General features: G+C 36.6%; 2 protein-coding genes across 10 annotated transcripts in view; one reads left to right on the forward strand and one right to left on the reverse strand.

The window, feature by feature from the left end:
• The window catches only part of RIC1 (RIC1 homolog, RAB6A GEF complex partner 1), a 164,366-nt gene that overhangs the window by 131,497 nt on the left and 11,572 nt on the right, over positions 1–21,297 (forward strand). For 7 of the 8 annotated variants that reach the window (XM_061200396.1, XM_061200400.1, XM_061200403.1 and 4 more), the window contains 4 exons: positions 84–275; positions 2,521–2,698; positions 2,853–3,041; positions 3,883–5,235. In XM_061200396.1, coding sequence (XP_061056379.1) covers positions 84–275; positions 2,521–2,698; positions 2,853–3,041; positions 3,883–4,171 — 848 coding nt within the window. In that variant the 3' untranslated portion in view covers positions 4,172–5,235. Of the gene's footprint in view, positions 1–83; positions 276–2,520; positions 2,699–2,852; positions 3,042–3,882; positions 5,236–21,297 lie in introns of those variants that run through there. The other variant, XR_009702088.1, reaches the window with a different exon arrangement.
• The window catches only part of ERMP1 (endoplasmic reticulum metallopeptidase 1), a 52,080-nt gene continuing 39,846 nt past the window's right edge, over positions 9,064–21,297 (reverse strand). For both annotated transcript variants that reach the window (XM_061200404.1, XM_061200405.1), the window contains exons 14-15: positions 12,666–12,829; positions 9,064–12,540 (exon numbers count right to left, since the gene is read on the reverse strand). In XM_061200404.1, the coding sequence (XP_061056387.1) occupies positions 12,376–12,540; positions 12,666–12,829 (329 nt within the window). In that variant the 3' untranslated portion in view covers positions 9,064–12,375. The remainder of the gene's footprint in view (positions 12,541–12,665; positions 12,830–21,297) is intronic.

Genomic DNA, 21,297 nt, shown 5'->3' on the forward strand with positions numbered 1-21,297 from the left:
AAGCTGAAAGAACTGAATTGGAAATGGCAGTGTGTGCACCTTTAATTCCCATTTTTTTCTTGGTTTTTGGACCTACCTTGCAGTGGGAGAGCAGCTGTTAACGTCCCAGTCAGCTGACCCTTTTTTGAACCTTGAGATAGATGCTGGCATCTCTAATGTCCAACGAAGTCAGAGCTGGCTGGGCAACATCGGCCCCACCCATCATGAGATAGACACAGCCTCGTCCCATGGACCACAGATGCAAGACGCCTTCCTTTCACCTTTATCTAATAAAGGTAGATATCATTTTAAACCCTAGCTCTTCTTCAGTTCCTGTGGAGGAAAGCTCAGCACTAATAAATGAACCTTTGTAATCAACTTTGATGATACAGAAACACTAACTTTGAACCTCAAGTAAGCAAAATGTTATCTGTGTGTAAAGAATTCCATTCTTCTCATAGGTAGACCTGTATCATAAAAAATTGTACCCAGTTATCTTCTATTTTTTTCTATTTTTTTATTTCACTGATACAAATTTATGGAAAAATTTTTTTCTCTTATAAATTCCTGCATGATATCCTTAATTTTGCCTCTTAGCCTTCAAAGCCTAAAATATTACTGTCTGACCCTTTATCAAAAAATGTGTATCAACTTCTGCAATTATAGTAATGGTTACATTACAGATTGAAGAAGTTTTAAAGTGATTTATGTTGTTTAGGTTTATATAAGAACTTAAGTAGCAATTGGTCTTATTTTCTGGAGTTTTTTAATGGCCGCGCATTCACCTGATGTTTGATTTTCGGTGTGTCATCACTGTTACTGGAGCTTCTGCTACGTGGAGAGGCATATAGCTGCCATGACTTTCTTTTTAAATTTTGGTAGAATACATGTAAAATTTACTATCTTAACCATTTTTAAGTGTACAGTTCAGTGGTATTAACTACATTTGTATTGTTGTGCAACCAACCTGCAGAACTCTTTTAATTCTTTTCATCTTGCAAAACCAAAACTCTATACTCTGAGTAACAGCTCCCCATCCCTCTCTCCCTCAGCTCCTGGCAACTACCATTCTATTTTCTGTCTCTGTGTATTTGTCTTTTTAAAGTCTGGCTTCTTTCACTTAGCATAATGTTCTCAAAGTTCATCCCTGTTGTAGCATGCATGGAAATTTCCTTTCTTTTTAAGGCTGAATAATATTCCATTATATGTTTATACCACATTTTATCCATCCATCAGGGGACACTTGCATTGCTTCCACCTTTTGGTTATTGTGAGTTATGCTGTAATGAATGTGGGAGTACAGTGAACATGGGAGGTCTCTTCGAGACCCTACTTTCAATTCTTTTGGGTATATACCCAGAAGTAGGATTGCCAGATCATATGGTAATTCTATTTTCAATTTTTTTCCCATAGCAGCTGCACCATTTTACATTCCTACCAACATTGGCAAGGATTCCAGTTTTGCCACATCCTCACCAACACTTATTTGCTGGTTTTGTTGATAGCAGCATCCTAATGGACGTGAGGTGGCATCATTGCTTTTTTTTTTGGAAAACTTTTTAAAGAGGTCACTTCAAACATATTTAAAAAGGAGAAATAATAGTATAATGGACACCCTCCCCCCAGCCCCCACTCCAGTTATTACCAACTCAGGAACAAATTTGTTTTATCCACTTTCCCCTTCCTATATTATTGAACTAAATCCAAGACATGATATATTTTATCTGTGAACATTTCAGTATATATTTTTGAAGACTCTTCTTGAAAATAATGATAATCATACCATTAACATCTCTCTAAAAATTTAATAGTAATTCCTTAATACCATCAAATATCCAGTAAATATTCAAATTCCAACTGTTTTATAATGTCATAATTTTTTTATGGTTTGAATCAAGATCCAAATAAGATTCACACACTGTGATTATGTTTTTTAATTTTCTTTTTAGTGATTGTTCCCCATCCCCATCTCTCTTTTTCCCCTTGCAGTTTATTCATTGAAGAAACTTGCTTCTGTGGATTTTCTCATGATGTGGATTTTAGGTTATTGCATCTTCATGGTTTAAACAGTTTCCTCTGTATTTCTTATAAATTGGTAATTGAATCTAAAAACGTGATCGGGAATTCCCTGGTGGTCCAGTGGTTAGGACTCTGCACTCTCACTGCCGAGGGGGCCCAGGTTTAATCCCTGGTCAGGGAACTAAAATCCCACAAGCCACGAAGCATGCCCCCAAACCCAAAAAATAAAAGACAAAAAAAAAGACAAATTATTGCTAGGTTTTTTTTTTTTTTTCAGAGGTAGGCAAGACTACTTCTTAGGTAGTATGAAGGCACATAACGCCTGGTTACCTCTCTAATGATTTTTTTTTTTTTTATATCTACTACTATTAATGTAACATGGGAGTTTTAGTAGTGGATTTAATGTTTTGGTCTCAAAATCCTGAAGAGAAATCAACATCTGAGAGATAGCTAATATTTATAATGAAAGGAAAACATTTTCTACATGAAGCTAGTTTGTAATTTTTGGCAATTCTTCATCAGGTGATGAATGCAGTATTGGTTCAGCCACAGACTTGACTGAAAGTAGCTCCATGGTGGACGGAGACTGGACAATGGTGGATGAAAATTTCTCCACACTCAGTTTAACTCAGTCAGACCTAGAGCACATCTCCATGGAGTTGGCAAGTAAAGGGCCTCACAAATCCCAGGTTCAGCTTCGGTGAGTTTCTCAGCATTTTGAAAGCATAGAATGCCTACTCAGGATATTTGGGTAAATTGGGTACGGAGGCTACTTTCCCGATAATGATTGCCCTTATGTACATCTGTAGATCATTTTTAGCATCAGTCATTTTTGTTTCTGCTTATATATGTAGGTATTTGCTACACATCTTCATGGAGGCAGGATGTCTGGACTGGTGCGTTGTTATAGGCCTGATTCTCAGAGAATCCTCAATAATCAACCAGATTTTGGTTATTATACAATCTTCAGAGGTAGATGGAGAGATGTTACAGAACATAAAGACAGGGCTGCATGCTGTGGACAGATGGGCCTCTACAGATTGGTAAGTGCTAGTTTCATTAGGTTTGTTATCTTCACTGTCCTTTGGTGAATCCTGTCCTTTCACATTAAGGCTTAGTTCTGGTTCATTTATTTGGAGATTTTTTAGGTTGCTAGAAATAAAAACTCCTTTTGTATATTCATTTTAAAGGCTAGTTTCTTTAGTTACCATTTTATACCAGTTTAGATGAGTAATATCCATTGAGATAGTGTTGGTCAGTGAATACATGTCACTGACTCAAGACTGATGCAGTACAAATGATCTCAGAGCTAGGGTGGAACTTGAGATTTTTAGTTCTGTCGAATTGAAGGTAATAACCTAAAAACATCTGCTTGAGAAGATAAAAATTTAAGGTCTGTGTGAATTTAACATTCCATGGCAGTTACTAACAAGCCCAAATTAAGAGTAGTGAATGAACTTAAAAGAGCTTGGGATTCTACCCCTTTGTCACCAGTTACGTGTGGATTTGGGGTTTCCCTTACTTGGGTCTAGTTTTCCTTAATTGGTAGATTCATTCAGGTTAAATGTTCTCCGAAGCCCCTGTTTTTCAAGTCTAAAATCCTATCGGTGCTTAGATTATAGAATGTGATTTTTAATCGTATTGCTGGATAAAGAATATCAGTCTGTGCTCTTCGTGCTTACACTTACATTATGTGCTGCTCCCTCTATGGTGGCCTTGGCACCTAAAAAGCCTTTCCTCCCGACCCTTCTGTGCCTCCTCCCCTCCCCCACAATCTACCATTGACCTTACTGTATCAGTGCTTAGTAGGAATTCATCCATAACATGCTATGGAGCCTTTTGAATGTGGCAGAGGAGAGCTAATTTCCTTTTTCTTTTACTTAGTCCTGGATATAAGCCATTTTTAAACATCATTAAGCCACAACTGCAGAAGCTCAGTGAGATAACAGAAGAGCAGGTCCAGCCTGAAGCCTTCCAGCCAATAACTGTGGGTAAGACTCCTGAACAGACTAGCCCCCGGGCAGAGGAGAACAGGAGCTCCTCCGGCCACGGGAGCATCCCCCAGGGCGAGTTCGGAGGTAGCAGTTTGGTCAGCCGGAAAGAGGAGGACACAACCCGAGCAGAGGAGGAGGAACCTTTTCAGGATGGGACTTACGACTGTTCTGTGTCCTAACAACAATGGGTGCCGTCACCACGGGCAGTATTAATTAGCAGCAGCATGCAGCTGAGGACACTGTGACCTAGTTGGATGATTTAACCAGGGAGAGAACTCAGCTCAGAGACTCTGGTAAGGTATTACTAAATTTTAACTAACTCTTTCTCCTCTAAGAAATCTCTTTGAGTCCATAAAAATGTGATATCAAAAAAATCATCTTTCATAAAAAAATTTTTTTAAGCTGCAGTGGAAGTAATAAAGAATATTGTACAGATGTACATGAGAATATTTTGGTTTTATTCTTAAAGGTTGGTAGTTCTTAAACCACAGGGATTGTTTTGCCCCAGATGAGCAAAACACTTTTCACTACTTACAGCTTCCTATGTTTTCCGGTTCAGCATGTGTTCAGACTGCTTTTTAAAAACAAACGCTAAGGTGCTTGCTGTAGCTCATCAAGTACCCGAGCTACCTGTATGCCCCCTTGGATCGAGAGCACTGGCCTCCCTAACTGGGCCTCTGAATAGATGCCTGCCCGAGCGTAAGAGGTGCCTGTATGAAGGAGACATGCTCCTCTGCTAGCCTGTTAAATCCCGGTCCTGAATGGATGGAAGCTATTTACCTGTGAGTCAGTGTGCCTGCTTTTTAGCAAGCTTGGTTCCTGCTAGGTCAGCGTGGGCTGAGGTCTGAGGAGTTCGTATCAATTATGCTATTAGATACCACTAAACTATTTTGTATCAAAGAATTGTTATCTTTTTGTGAGTACTCTTGTGTAAGTATACTCAAAGGCACTGTTCATATTTTTAGGGCTTGTACTATAATTTGTAAGGTTTTATGCTGGATTCTGCATGGCTATAGATACTCACTCTTGGAACAAAGACAGGGCTTGCTCTTCTTTCCAAAATATAAGCAGTCTTCATAGAGGAAGACAGGTTTATTGGCTTGGTCATAAGGTAACAGAAATGGTCACACTGATCATGAAATGAAACAGGTTTTGTGCAAATTAATGTAGTTTCTTATTTATTGCTTTTGTAAATTGAATAAAAATGGACTTTTATGTAAATAGACTGCTGAATCCTGTATTATCACGGCTACTAAAAATTAGTATGTAAAGAATGCATTCTTCACTGTAACTTTTTAAATATTTTATGTATTTCTAGAAATGACAAACTTTAGTTTTCATACATTATGAAAACATGACTGCATACTCAATTGCTTTAGACTGAACACATATCCACTGTATGTACATCAATTACCTTATATAACAGTATTAATTTAGATAGCTTGTCTGTACTGTGCAATTTGAACAAAGGAATGCAATGTTATTTTTTACAAAAACGAACTTATTTTTATAATAACAGTGTATTTGATGTGGACCAAATTCATACCACTATGTAAAACAGCCTCTCTTCTCATAGTGCAATTACAGTTTAGAAATAAAACTTGGTCCTCTATCCTTGCTTTTTAAAGTAAATGGCTAGCGTTAGTTGTCCTAGCCAGGTTTCCTTTGAAGGGAAACCCAAAACCATTTTGAAAATGCTTTGTTCATAACTCATCAAACGGTTTTAAATTATTGAGTTTGGTAATTTACTATCACTTACTTTTCACATTACAAGTGCAATAATTTCACATACAAAAACTCCTGAATGGGTGGAATATGTGATTACTGGTACCTGGTCCTTCTGGTGCTATGTTTATTTAAGCCTTTGTTTTAAACCACCTTTCCCTGAATTGTAAGATAGAAAATGTGAGTACATGCAGCCCAGCAAGAAACTAAACTGAAGAATTTCTTCTCCTGTCCTAGTCTATTAGGAGAAGAACTAGCATTACTTTTGTGTTTGGTGTGAGTATTTAGTCAATAAAAATGATTCACCATTGTAAACAGCTATGATCTTTTCAGGTATCCTAATGTGCTGCTGGGTTCATCTTGCACTCTTAAAAGCAGGGCACCAATAAGTTAACTGTATTCCTGTGGTTAACGCCATGAACGAAACTTTTCTTGTATAAACTACTTGTTTTTCAACTAACAGATATAGGTGGCCCCAAGGCAAAAAAATTGGCAACTTTACAGAAAATTTCTCTTTGGTAATGTGTTACATACTTTAATTTTTTTAATTCATATTTTAATTTTGCCTTGTTTGGATCACATATCGACCGTTTAAGCCATAATTTTAACCAATGAATTTAAATATTCAATATAACTATTTGAAGTTTAAATTATTTGCTGATACCAAAACAAGAAGTCATTTGGGGGTAGAGTCAACCTTTGCTTGTAATTAAAGTTGCTGCTACTTCTGTAATGTGTATTTTTTTACTTGGTAAAGGGCAATAAAACCATTACATGAACTTTTGTTTATTCATCATCTCAAATTAACAGCAAAAAGTATATGTATTGAAAGTCATAAAAATATTCTTTTCATTATGTAATTCTATCTTAGAATTTTCCTTATGAAATAACTAGAAATTTAGATTTAAAACGTGTATGCAGAGTTATTTAGAAAAGGAGCATCAAGAGTTGGCAGCATCCTAGATGCCTGGCAATAAATAGGCAATTGGAACAGACGGTCCATATTGATGACATGGAAAATATTCAAAATATAATGAAAAAATGATATAAAATTACACATACCAGAGGAAACTAGTCATCTCTAATACATGCGACTAAAATAATAGGTGGAATTTTGACTTTTTCCTCTTTTCCTGAATCTGCTTTCTGTCTCTGAATTTGCCTGTTCTGGACAGTTCATATAAATGGACTTATATAATATGTGGCTTTTTCTGTCTGGCTTTCACTTAGCATGAGGTTTCCAACTTTGTATATTAGTAGTTCATTCCTTTTTAAGGCTGAATAATCCATTTTATGGATATACTACATGTTTATCCATTCATCAGTTGAGGGACATTTGGGTGGTTTCCACTTTTTGACCATCATTAATAATGAACATTGATGTACAAGTTTCTGCGTGGACATGTGTTTTCAGTTCTCTCTAGCAGTGGAAATGCTGGGTCATATAACTGGTTAGTTTTTTTGAGGCAATGCCTAACTGTATTACAAAGTGCCTGTGCCTTTTTTTTTTTTTTTTAACATTACCACTAGCAGTGGAGGAGGGTTCTGGTTTCTACTATCAGCACACGTTATTGTCTTTTTTTGGTTATAGCGATCTAAGTTATGCATGAAACAGTATCTTATGGTTTAGACTTACATTTCCCTGATGGCTAATAATGTCTTTTCATATGATTATTAGCCATTCACATCTCTCAGGAGAAAAATATGTATTCACATCCTTTGTGCATTTCACAAATGGATCATTTATTTTATTGTTGGTTTGCAAGAGATCTTTATATATTCTGGATACTAGACTTATCAGAGATATGATTTGCAAATATTTTCTCATTCTGAGAGCTTTTCACTTTTATGATACTGTCTTGAGGCAAAGAACTTTTTCATTTTGGTGAAGTCCAACTTTTTCTTTGGTTGCTTGAGCTTTTGGGTGTCATATCCAAGAAACCATTGCCTAATCCTAGGTTATGAAGATTTATGCCTGTGTTTTCTAATGAGAGTTTTATATTTTAGCACCTGCATTTAGGTCTTTGATCTATTTTGAGTTAATTTTTGTATATGGTATGAAGTAAGAGGTCTATAACTTTGTTCTTTTGTATGTGAATATTCAGTTGTTCCAGCACCATACACTGAAAAGATTTTTTTCCTATTGAATTGTCGAAAATCAATTGACTAGAAATGTATGGGTTTATTTCTGAGACTGTCAGTTGTATTACTTTGATCTCTGGGGTCTTTCCTTAATGCCAGTACCACATTGTCTTGATTACTGTTGCTCTTTAGTAGGAGATTTTGAATGTGTGAGTAAGTCATAAGTTTGGTTTTTTCAGGACCATTTTGGCTCTTCTGGGTCCCATGCATTTCCATTTGAATTTTAGAATCAGCTTGTCAACTTCCGTGCACACCCGCGCACACACACAAGGCAGCTAGGATTTTGATAAGGATTGTATTCAGATGAATTTGGAGAGTATTGCCGTCTTGATAATATGCCTTCCAGTCCATGAACATGGGGTGTTTTTCCAGTTATTCATGTCTTCAGTTTCTTTCAGTAGTGTTTTATAGGTACTTTTGTTAAGCTTATTAGTATTTTATTCTTCTTGATGCTATTGAAAATAGAATTGTTTTATTTTTGGATTGTTCTTTGTTAGTATATAAAAATACTATGCTGTAATTGGATCCTGCAGCACTGCTGAATTCATTTACTATTGGGTTGGCCAAAAAGTTCGTTCAGGTTTTTTTGTAAGATCTTAGGGAAAAACCCAAATGAACTTTTTGGCTGACCCAATATAGTTTTTTTGTGTGGACTCTTTAGGATTTTCTGTATAGAAGATCATGTCGTCTGCAATTAGAGCCCTGGCCAGAGCCTCTAATACAGTATTCAAGTGGCAACAGTAGATAACCTTGTCCTTCTGGCGTTAGGGGGTAAGTATTGAGTCTTTCATAAGTTAGGATGTTAGCTGTTGAGTTTTTCATAGATGACCTTTATCAGGTTGAGGAAGTTCCCGTCTATCATTAGTTTGTTGAGTGTTTTCTATCATAAAAAGGTGTTGTTACTTAGTTAACAAAAAAATTTTTTCCATCTGTTGAGATGATTATACTGTAGTCCTTTATTCTAATAATCTGGTATATGACATTGGTTTTTTGAGGTGTTAAACCAACATTCCATTCCTGGTATACATCCCATTTGGTCATGGTGTAGGGCCAAACTTGGAGAAAAGAAATTGTCAACAAACATGCTTATTATATTTTTTACCAATCAATCAAATCAGGAAGTAGTGGTATCAAAAAAAGTACTGATGCACTTCAAAAATGCCCAAGGTGTTTTTTCGAACAAAAACAGACATAAAGAGGCATAGATGCATTTTGGCTTTATTGGCCCTAAAAGAAGGCAAGGTGTATTTAAGAATAGAAGTTATTCGGAGGGAATTCACTTAGGAAGGGAAGTTAACTTGCACAGAGCTCTGGGAGCTCACAAGTGGTACACTGTTTGTTTGGGGACTGGTGGTGCCCCTTCCTTGTGTGAAGATTGGAATGTGCAGTGGGTTACTCTCTGGCTGAAAGACCGTATTTTCTTCCCTCCCTCCTATCCCTATCAATCAATCAATCACTTAATGAAAGAACAGCCTTTATTTATTAGCCCTTCAGTGATTTTCTTTGCCAGTGGCAATGATAAAACTGCTAAATATGCTGTAGCTCAATATTTACCAAATGATTGATTGATGATAGGCCATTGATTTCTGTGAAATTCAGATGCACAATTTCATTCCACAGTAAAATGGATTCCAGTTGAAGCCATGTTGAGTTCTTTGGTCACATGACCCATTAAAATATCAATGATACCACATGAGCCATCTAGGTCTTTTTAACAGCTTTAAAAGGCTCTATACCCTTCAAATATGGGGGATACAGGAAAACAAAATAAAGATCTGTTTCTCTGTTAAAGATACTAACTCGTATGTTAAAAAGTTTATTTCAGTTAAATTGTAAGGCAATAAATTAATCCTTAGCAAACCAGTGAAAAGAAACAGACATAATCATTTTTTCTGTAGCTTCCGGAGTCAGCAGTCTGGCTTCATAAGTAGTGGCTCCCTCAGTGGTGACATTTTAGGAATCCTATCGTGCTTATTTACATCTGCTAAAGTGTGGAAACAAATACTTCATGCAACAATCTTAGGTCAGACACAATGTAAATTTTAAGGATTTCTTCAATATCACAACCCTTCATACTTTCCCTGAATGTGCAGTACTGTACATTTTAAATTCTGTAGGAAATGCATTAGAATTTGAAAAGACCCTTTTTTAGAAATGAGTTATTCAAATCAGATACTCAAAAAACTAACAAGTTCTTTAATCTCAGAGATTGCTGATCTGACAGTGTTCTTAACAGAGCCATGAATATTGTGTATAATTACTTAACCACTTTTGGCATTAAAACAGTCCCCCAGAATATTGAGCATGCTGTGAGACTAGTGAGCATTTGTACGATAATCAGAGCTTTATAATGCCAAAGAAAAAACCAAACACAAGAGAGAATTGTTCGCATAGGAAAATAACTCAAAGGCAAAAAGAAAACCATGATTATTACTGAAAAGGAGTAACAACAGGGAACTATTTGTTTCACATGTAATGTCCTTCTTCAACACTTGTGATTTTGCTTTTCTTTTTCCTATAAATAATTTCCATTAATCTATTTCAGATTAACCACAGGAACAGAAAATATGCCTGTATTTTGAAATGTGTTTAGATATGTTTTTTTCTCCACAATTGTTGAGTCTATAAAAGCTATAAACACTGCAAACCTTATGTGTTACTGCCTGACACGTGAAGCACCCAAGACTAGTGATACAGCTGACCCTTGAACAACATGGGTTTGAACGGTACAGATCCAATTATACACGCTGGGTATTACAGTACTACACGATCCACGGTTGGTTGAATCCATGGCTGTAGAACCTTGGATACAGAGGTATGACTGTAAAGTTATATGCAAATTTTCAACTGCACAGTGGTCAGCACCCCATATCCCCGTGTTGTTCAAGGGTCAACTCTATATGGTTCCTACAAAGTCCAGGAAGAGCAATGGTTCCAGTGTCCACGCATGTGACAGCATGTTACCATTCAGCTCTGGCTGCAACCCTGCTGTCTGTGTGGGCTCGGTCAGTTTTTAAGGAGTCACAAATTAGGCAGGCAGTCTGAGGAGCATGATTCAGAAAGCACAAGCAGCTTCAAGAAGTATTTTCTTCAACAATGCACACTTACTATGCTCCTTCTGTTCAGGCAGATCCGAGTGCCACTTCTCTTGTTTTACTATGGCTTTTCTTTAAAATGTTTTTTTTGGCCTAGGCTTGCTAAATGCAAAAATTGTCTTTTTACATTTTTAATGGAAAAAAGAAAGCTAGCAGCATTTACCACTGCTCTAACTAAACTCTTCCACTGCTGGAGCCAGGAAGCCAACAGCCATCTTCCTCAACATGAAAAGTACCTCTAAGTCCTAGAGCTGCCATCATGTAGGATCTGAACACCAACAACTATAAGGACAGTTACAGAAGGACACGCCAGTACAAGCCACAGCCTCAAGTCTCAGGAAAGCCAGCTCTGCTGAACACAGTAAGTTAGTGAGAAACTAATCTGTTCAACTGGCTGGAAAACAGACAAAAACAAGGACCCAGTGCATCAATAAAATTATGCCCTAAAGGATTAACCTTGGATAACAGAAGACTCCTAAAAAATGAGAATAAATATAAAATGCCCAGCCACTCCCAACCCCACTCTCCTCCCACCCCAGAATAGCCACCATGGCAACTAGTGCTCTGAAGAAGGAAGTTAACGTCATATACTTGCACAAACAATATTCTAAACCAAAAGAGCCTGTGAAACTCAGAGGGAAAGGTAACTAGACAAATGCTCTTCTCACAATGGTGAGGTGTGGAGAGGAGGAAAAGATATGTTTCAGAGGGAAACAGGCATTGAAAACAACCTCAGAAAAGCATTACAATGATGGAGCTCAGTGACCACTTGTCAGACGGACAGGAGTCACCAACTCACACAGGTTTCCACATCAGAGGACCGGGGCTTCAGAGATGCAAAGCACACTAAAGGCTGCATGCAGAAGCAGAGCTCTCGGCGCAGGCTGGGGCCTCAAAAGCCCAATGGTTCTTCCCCAGTCTTTAGCGCAGTTGCTTTCTAATGACCTACAGAGTTAGGTCTCAAGGGGAATCATTACTCCCGTGAATGATATTTAACCTACCATCCAATGACACCAAAAAAATGGTCTTGGGCTTTAACTGGAAACGTCATTTGTCTCATTAACAGTGGATTTACAGTACCTTCTGCATCTTTCATGATCGTAAGGGGACAACTATTAAAGTGGTTTGTTGGCTTTCATCCTTAAGGTCATATAAAATGACATACGTAGGTAGTGGCAATACCCACATGTGCTTAAGTGCCAGAAAACTGGTATTTTCAAGTGTCAGAAGGGCCATGCACACTACCCCACAGCATAACCATTACAGACAGTGCTGGGCCCTGAAGAGTGTTAGCCCACCAAGCTCTTTGAACATATGCTCATTAATTCATTGACTTACATACCAACATCCATGAAACACAAGGAGAAACCGTGCCACGTGGAGTATCCCACTGGGCATGTACTTAGAGCTCATCCACAAGACTAAAACACAAAGAGATTGTAGGTGCACACCCAGGCAGAGGGAAATGTCCAATCTGGGAACTTCTCTTTCAGAGCATCCAGCTGGGAGGATCTCTTGTCTTCCCCAGAAAGATAGTGGGCAGCAATGGCCACAGTGACCACTCCTTCAGGCTGTTCTTCCAAGACCTGGAGGAGAAAATTAGTTACTTCTCTACTTCTAGGAAGGCAGAACACTGACTGATCCCAAGGTTCTTGCCAAATACCACCTGGAAACCTGATCAGTAATACCAGCAATGCTGGGAAGTTCCCACCTGTACTTCTATCCAGAACTGCCATGCAGAGGCCTGGAGTCCATGGGAATAAAATACAAAGTAGTCCCCTCCTTTACTCGTGACTGGGGTGCCATTGCCGAGAGACCACTGAGAAAGTGTAGACCCTTTGTGGGTTCGAACGTAGAATGACATATGGCTTGGTCCTGTATGATAAGAGGAAGGAAGAATAGTTAAAACAATCTTTGAAAAAGCAACAAGAAAACGCACCACCCAAACCAGACTACGAAGTTCATGCTTTATATCACTTTTAAGACACTCAGTACAAACCTAAAAAAGGTCTGCCAGGTTGGACGTTCAGTGTGTATCAACAAAGGTAAGTAATGAGGTGCGGCAGAAAAGTTATAATGAGAAAACCTGTTTACATCTCAGTCTGGTCATTTAAACATGCAAGAACCTTACCACTCGTGAGCCCTTCTTCAGAAATCTAGAGAATAAGCTTCATCTAACCCAAGACATAACTGCAAAAACTAAAGCAAAAGAACTGACAGTGAGGATTTTAATATATCCACATACATTATTAAGACAAACAAATACTGAGGTGAGGGTGGAAGACTAATGGGCAAATGTTGCATGTAACACAGAGGGAAAGGGCAAAGCAGATAATCAAACTGTTGTATAAGCTAATAGAGTTAAAGAATACAATTAAACACTGACACACAGATAGTAAAAGGTTAAATAACAGGCAATCAAAACAAAAATATAAACCTTACATGCCAGAAACTAGTTTCTTAAAGAGCAAAGACAGCACATCATAGAAAAAGGAATATAGCAGATAAAACACACGTAATTATAAATATTGTGCGAAAGTTGAGACCAAAAGTATTACAGTTACACAGTAAAAATAAATGTGAAAAGACCTAACCCAGCTGCTGCTAAAAGAAAAAAAAGTTTAACTTAGCTTACAAAGCTAGACCTAATCACATACTGTATTCCAAGAAACATAAAGAGATTCAGAAAGGGTAAAAATAAAGAATAAAGGTTACTTCAGGCAAGTGGACAGAGTTTTTAAAAAGACAAGAAAGGAAACATTATTACAGGTAAAACTAGAAATCAATGAAATAGAGAATAGAAGAAATAGACCTAATAATTAAAAATCTGTTATTTTTTTAAATTAACAAGACAACCACTAATTAACCTGATTGGAAAAGAGAGAGGGAAAGGAGAGTGGAGCAGAGAAAACAAGTATACACAAAGAGAAATAAGAAAAATAAGCAGAGGTTGTTTAAAAAAATCACACAATCACTCTGCCGCCCTCTGTAAGTTTGAAAACCCACATGAAATGGATATTCTGCTAGGAAAATACAGATTATCAAAACTGATAAGAGATAATAAAGCTAAAGCAGAGATAATAAAGAGATAATAAAGCTAAAGCAAACCAATTTCCCTAGAAAAATTATTAAGAAACTACCCTAAGAAAAAGCACCAGGCCCAGGTGGTTTTAGAGAGGAATTCAAGCCAACTTTTCAACAAAATAGTTCTAATGCACCATAAACTGTTGCAAGAAAATGAAAATTAAGGAAAACTTACCAACTGTTTCTATGATGTGTAACATTCAATACATTTATGATGTATACCTAAATCTGATAAGGACAGTACCCGCCCACCCCCCCCCCAAAAAAAACCCCAAACAACACAAACCAATATCACTCATGAACACTGATGCGGAATTTCTAAATAATATATTTGCAAACAAATCCAACATCACGTTAAGAAAATAATAGCCTATGTATGACCTAGTAGGATACACCATTTATTAAAAGACCCAAGGAAGAAAAATCCCATCATTAGTTTTATAGATGCTAAAAAAGCTTTTCACAAAATTAAAATCCATTCCTTAAAAAAACATTCAAGGAATGACAAGTGATGAATGCTTGTTTAACACGATAAAAAAATACGTACCTTAGCCCCAACGTCAATATCTTACATAATAGGAAAACACTAGAGACCTTGGTTCTAATACCAAGAACAAGGCAAGGATGCTCACCATCTCCGCAACTGTTCTACCCTATGCTAGAAATATTAGTTATTTAGACAAATCAATTAGAGGCATAAAAGTTGGTAAAGAAAAATTATTTGCAGATGATATACAGTAGTAAACTATACACCTGAGGTCTGTATTTGTATGGCTCTCGGGCTAAGAATGGTTTTTACGTTTTTAAAGAGTGGTTAACAAACAAAAAAGAATCTATAATGGAGACATACGGCGAAGCCTAAAATACTATCTGGCCCTTTAAATTTTGGCAATTCCTGGTATACCTGGAGAACCCTAGTATCAGTGATTAACTAAAACAAGAAGATTCAGTAAGGTAGCAAGATATAAAATTGACATACAGAAGTCAACTGCCTTCATACATAAAAAATATAGCCAGTTTGAGGACATAGTGATAGAGAAAATCCCAATGATAGTAGCAACAAAACCTTTATAGCACTCCTGAAAGACACGAAAGTACAACTGATCCAACAAATGCAAAGACATTTCCAGGTTCATGGATAGGGTGATTGAACATTATATGTCAGGTATCCTTAATTTATAAATTTATTATGATACTCCCCTAAATACCAATTAGCAATATGTTTTATATTAGATGATACTAAAGTTCTAAATACTAAAATTATGGAAAAATAAGCATGCAAAAAATGGCAAGGAAGATTCTAAAAAACAAAAACTACAAAGGATCTTAACCCTCCCAATCATTAAATTATAAAGCTTCTATAATTAAAAGTGTGGTAACTGGTGCACAAACAGACCTGCACACATACCATCAAAAAATAATTTAAAAAAAAATGATTTCTTGACATTTGTAATCACAAAACACAGGGCAGTAGGTGTGCAACCTGCCTGCCAGGAAGCTGAATTTTATTGGAATTCTCCAAATGGTGCATAAAGGATAGAGAAAGGTTTGAATTTTTCTGTGCTTCCTTTTTATAGGCTGGCATTTAAATAAAATAAAAAATTATTGGCATGAAGAAAACCAATTAGTGCAAAATAAATTTATTTCTAATTAAAATTTTAAAGCCTAGAAAACAGAAGTATTCACCTTCAGAAGTGTCAGCTAAGGCACTTACTTCCCATAAGTGCTTCATCCCACTGGTTAACTACCAAATATTATTATTTCACTACTACCATCTTGTGTCCTCCAGCTTCCCTCGCTTACAAGATTTTCAAGTCCCTGCTGTGTTAAACTGAATGAAAATACAAAAACCAAACAAGCTACTTGTAGAAGAGAAAGTTCAGTAAAAAGTGGGCAAAGCTGAGGTATATACAGTCAAATAATTTTGTGTATGGTGTTTGGTAGTGTTCTAATTTCATTCTTTTGCATGTAGCTGTCCAGTTTTCCCAGCACCACTTATTGAAGAGGCTGTCTTTTCTCCATTGTATGCTCTTGCCTCCTTTGTCATAAATTAGGTGCCCATATGTGCATAGGTTTATCTCTGGGCTTTCTATCCTGTACCATTGATCTATATTTCTGTTTTTGTGCCAGTACCATACTTATACAGTCAAATAATTTTTGACAAGGGCACCAAAGCAATTCAGTGAGCAAAGTCTTTTCAACAGATGGTGCTAGAACAACTGGATATCCATAAAGGAAAAAGGACCTCGACCTCTACCTCACACCATATACAAAAACTAACTTAAGGTGCATCCCAGGCCTAAACATAAAAGCTTAAAGCTATAAAGTTTCTAAAAGAAAAAGTCTAAATTCATGATCTCTGGGTAGGCAAGGTTTTTTGGAAGACACATAAAGCATTAATCCTGAAAGAAAAACCTGATAAAATGGACTTCATAAAAATTTAAAACTTCTTCACATCAGAAGACATCATTAAGAAAATGAGTGGGCAAGAAATCTTGATAACACTATAGTTATCTGATAAAGGATTTTATCTAGAATGTATGAACTCCTATAAGACAACAAGCTCAGTTTTTAAAAGGGAAAAAGACATGAGGAAACAGCAGATGAATGGCCAGTAAGCACTTAGAAAAGTGTTCCACATCTTAATTATCAGAGGAATGTAAGAGGTACTACTACTAAACACCCACAAGAAATGATAAAATGAAAAAAAACAGTAAATTCTGATGAGAATGTGGAGTAACTGGAACTCTCGTATACTACTGGTGGGAGTGAAAAATGGAAAAAAACAATTTTAAAAAGTTAAACGTAAGTCTGTCCTATGAACCAAACAATTCCACTCTTAGATATTTATCCAAGAGAAGTGGAAAGCATATATTCCCAAAAAGCTTTGTACAAGAATGTTCATAATAGCTTTATTCATATTAGCCCCAAACTGGAAACTGCCCAGGTGTCCATCAACAGGAGAATGATAAGCTGTGGTACAGTCATGCACTGAATACTACTCAGCAATGAATAGGAAGAAAATACTGATACTCAAAAACAGCACAGCTCAATCTCAAACACATTATGCTTAATGACCAGACACAGAATATTACATACTGGACGATTCCATGTATGTGAAGTTTAAGAATGGGCAAATCGAATCTGTCAATGTAGGAATCAGAAAGTTGCTTCTCCAGGGCAGGGAGACTTGAGTGTGAGGGAACTTTCTGGGGTGATGGAAATGTTTTGTGTTTTGATAGTGGTTACATGGGTATATGTATGCTTTTATCAAAACTAATGGAACTCTATAAGATCTGGACATGTCAGTGTATGTAAATTAGGCCTTAAAAGATATACATATATATATATATGAATGAATAAAAATAAGGAAGGGGGAAAGTTACGTATGAAGATACTTTTCACTCATAAAATCCTGGGCAACTTTCTATCAACCTTTTTTTTAAAAAAAATTAATTTATTTTTGGCTGCATCGGGTCTTCGTTGCTGCATGCGGGCTTTCTCTAGTTGTGGCGAGCAGGGGCTATTCTTTGCAGTGCGTGGGCTTCTCATTGTGGTGGCTTCTCTTGTTGCAGAGCATGGGCTCTAGGTGTGCGGGCTTCAGTAGTTGTGGCACACGGCTCAGTACTTGTGGCTTGCAGGCTTAGTTGCTCTGCGGCACATGGGCTCTTCCTGGACCAGGGCTCAAACGCATGTCCCCTGCACTGGCAGGTGGATTCTTAACCACTGCACCACCAGGGAAGTACCTCAACCTTTTTTTTTAAACTCAGTAATTAAAGTACAGAGTGAACAGTAGCAGGAACTTTTAAAAATGAACTTCCTGTATTAGGGTTCTCTAGAGAAACAGAATAGGATGTGTGGAGAAAGAGAAAGAGAATTATTTTACAGAACTGGCTCATGTAATTGTAGAGGCTGGCAAATCCAAAATCTGCAGTAGGGGCTGGCAGGCTGGAGACTCAGGGAAGAGCCGAATTTGAATTCCTAGGCTGTGCTGGCAAGACTCCCCCTCCTTGGAGGAGGAGAGTCTTTTTTTTAAGGCCTTCAACTGATAGGATGAAGCCCACCACATTATGGAGAACAGTCTGCTCTACTCAGAATTTACTGATTTAAATTAAATGTCAATCCCATCCAAAAAATACCATCACTGGAAACATCTAGTATGGTGTTTGTTCACATATCTGGGTACCATCTTAAAAAGAAAAAAGCTGACAAATTTAACTCAACACATTTGAGTGCCCATTATGTGTCAGTGATTTCACTGGGCACCAAGAACAGAAAGATAAGAACCCACCCATGTCTGCCTCCCTTGAATTCTAGTGGAAAATACAGACATAAACTAAATAATCATGATACAAGGAGGTCAGCGCTACAATCAAGATATGTACAAAGGAAAGAAAAAGGATAGCAGTTGCTTAGTTTGTTGGAGAAGATGGGAGAGAGAGGTCAGCATAATCTTGGCATTTTGCCAAGGGGAGAAACACAGAGTTTGGGTGGGAGGTAGTAGCAAGAAAATCTCTCTCTCACCAGGAGTGAGTATGTGTTTGACTGGACAGAAAGGAGCAGTTGGATGTAGCTAAGGAATGCATCAAGGGAAGTGCTGAAAAAAGTTTAAATGGGTACCTGGGCCAAACTACCAAAGACCAAACATGCTTTGCCAAAGAATTTGGATGTATTCTGCAGCAACAGGAAATCATTAAAAGTTCTTTAAGTAGGAAAGTGACGTGATCAAATGTATTTTTGAAAAATAATATTAGAGACAAGACTCAGAAGCCAGAACACCAGTTGAGAAGCTCAAGGAGCTAACTACTAGTTTTAAACATAGTAAATATACCAAGAAAGGTAAATAAAGTCACACTGTCTACTAATGCCAGGCCAAATGCTGTTTTGGATCTACCTGACAACTAATATCTGACACTAAAAGTTTTTCAATAAAGCTCCTTAAAAATTATAATCTGCCTCAATTTGTTTTTAGAAACACTATAAGCTCTCAAGTTGCTGGTCATGATAATAAATCTGAGGGGAAAAAAGCTCACATGCAACATATTATAAAGTTTAAGAAGTGAAAGAGAAAGAAGAAAAAAAAACTCTTGTCTGACTTACCCATTGCTTCAAAGGTCAACTTTACAGAATCCCAGGGAGGGAAGAATTGGGAATATTACATTATAAAGCATCTGTACTACCCATGAAGCAGTATAGTGTTATTTGAAAGTAAACTTATTGAAAGCTCTAAACCACTTAAAATAATTTTTAACAAGTATAATCAAAATGCTAATATATCAGTTTTATCAAACAAGTATAATTGCTTTGTGCCTAAAAAGCAGACCGAAATAGGTGAGGCAAAAACTGACAGAATGGAAAGAGAAAAAGACAAATTCACCATTATAGTTGGAGACTTCAACAACACTTTACAGTAACTGACAAATCCAGCAGGCAGAAAATCAGTAAGGGTATATAGTTGAACTAAAACACCACCATCCAAAACATTCATAGAACTTCATCCAACACCAGAATACACATTCTTTTCAAGCTCACATGGAACATTCACCAAGAGAGACCATATCCTGCACCATAAAACACACCTCAACAAATTTAGAATAGAAATCATATAAAGTATGCTCTCAGACTACAATGAAATTGTAGAAATAAATATTGAAAAACAGCTGGAAAATCCAAAATATTTGAAGATTAAAGAACATACTTCTAAATAACAAATGAGTCAAAGAAGCCTCAAGAGAAATTTTTAACTAATTGAACTAAAATTTTAAATTTGTGAGATGCAGCCAAAATAGAGCTTTAGGGGGAAAAATATAGCATTGAATGCATACATTAGAAAAGATGATCTAAAGTCAATAATCTAAGCTTCCACTTTAATAAGCTAGAAAAAGAAGAGTATTTAAATCCAAACTAAGTAGAAAAAAAGAAATACTTAAAAATAGAGCAGAAATTAATGAAATTGAAATAGGAAGTCAATAGAGAAAATCAATAGAACCAAAAACTGGTTCTTTGAAAAGATCAATAAAATTGATAAACCTCTAGCCAAGCTAAGGGAAAAAGAGAGAAGACACAGATTACTAATCTCAGAAATGAAAGAGGTGACATCACTACAGATCCCATGGGCAGTAAAAGGATAACAGAAGAATATTATGAACACTGTAGGCCCCGAAATTTGATAACCCAGATGAAACAGACCAATTCCTTCAAAGACACAACCTGCCAATACACACACAAGAAGAAACAGACAATCTGAAATAGTCCTTTATTTATTAAACAAAATTGAATCAATAATTAATGACCTTCCAAAACAGAAAGAACCAGGCCCAGATGGGTTTGCTAGTGCATTCCACCAAACATTTAAGGAAGAAATTATACAAACTCTCTACAATCTCCTCCAGAAGAAGACAGAAGCAGAAGGAACACTTTCTAACTAATTCTGTGAGGCCAGCATTACTCTTAACACCAAAACCACACAAAGACATTACAGGAAAACTTAAAGATTAGTACTCCTTCATGAACACAGACGTAAAAATCCTCAACATAATATTAGAAAATCAAATCCAACAACGTATAAGAAGAATTATATACTATGACCAAGTAGAATTTATTCCAGGTATGTGAGATTGGTTCAACATTTAAAAATCAAGTAATGTAATGCATGACATCAACATGCTAAAGAAGAAGAACCACATGATCATATCAAAAGACAGAAAAGTATTTGACATAATCCAACATTCATTCAGAATAAAACTCTTAGCAAACTAAAAATAGATGGGAACTTCCTCAACCTGATCTGAAGAACATCTACAGAAAACCTACAGCTAACATCATACTCAGTTGGTAAGAAAGCTTTCCCATTAAGATCAGGAACAAGGCAAGGATGACCCCTCTTACCACTCATTTTTAAAATCATACTGGAAGTCCTAGCTAATGCCATGAGATAAGAAAAGGAAATAAAAAGTATAAAGATTGGAAAGGAAGAAATAAAACTGTCTTTGTTTGCAAATGACATGATCATCTATGTAGAAAATCCAGAAGAATCAACTAAAAAAATCCTGGAACTAATAAACAATTACAGCAAGGTTGCAGGATACAAGGTTAACATACAAAAGTTAATTGCTTTCCTATATACCAGCAATGAACAATACTATTTACATTAGCAGCTCAAAAACGACATACTTAGGTATAAATCTCACAAAATATGTACAAGATCTGTATGAGCAAAACTGTGAAACTACAAAAAAAAAAATCAAATAAGATACAAA

This window comes from Eubalaena glacialis, chromosome 9 (assembly GCF_028564815.1).
Source record: "Eubalaena glacialis isolate mEubGla1 chromosome 9, mEubGla1.1.hap2.+ XY, whole genome shotgun sequence".
In the NCBI taxonomy this organism is placed as follows: domain Eukaryota; kingdom Metazoa; phylum Chordata; class Mammalia; order Artiodactyla; family Balaenidae; genus Eubalaena; species Eubalaena glacialis.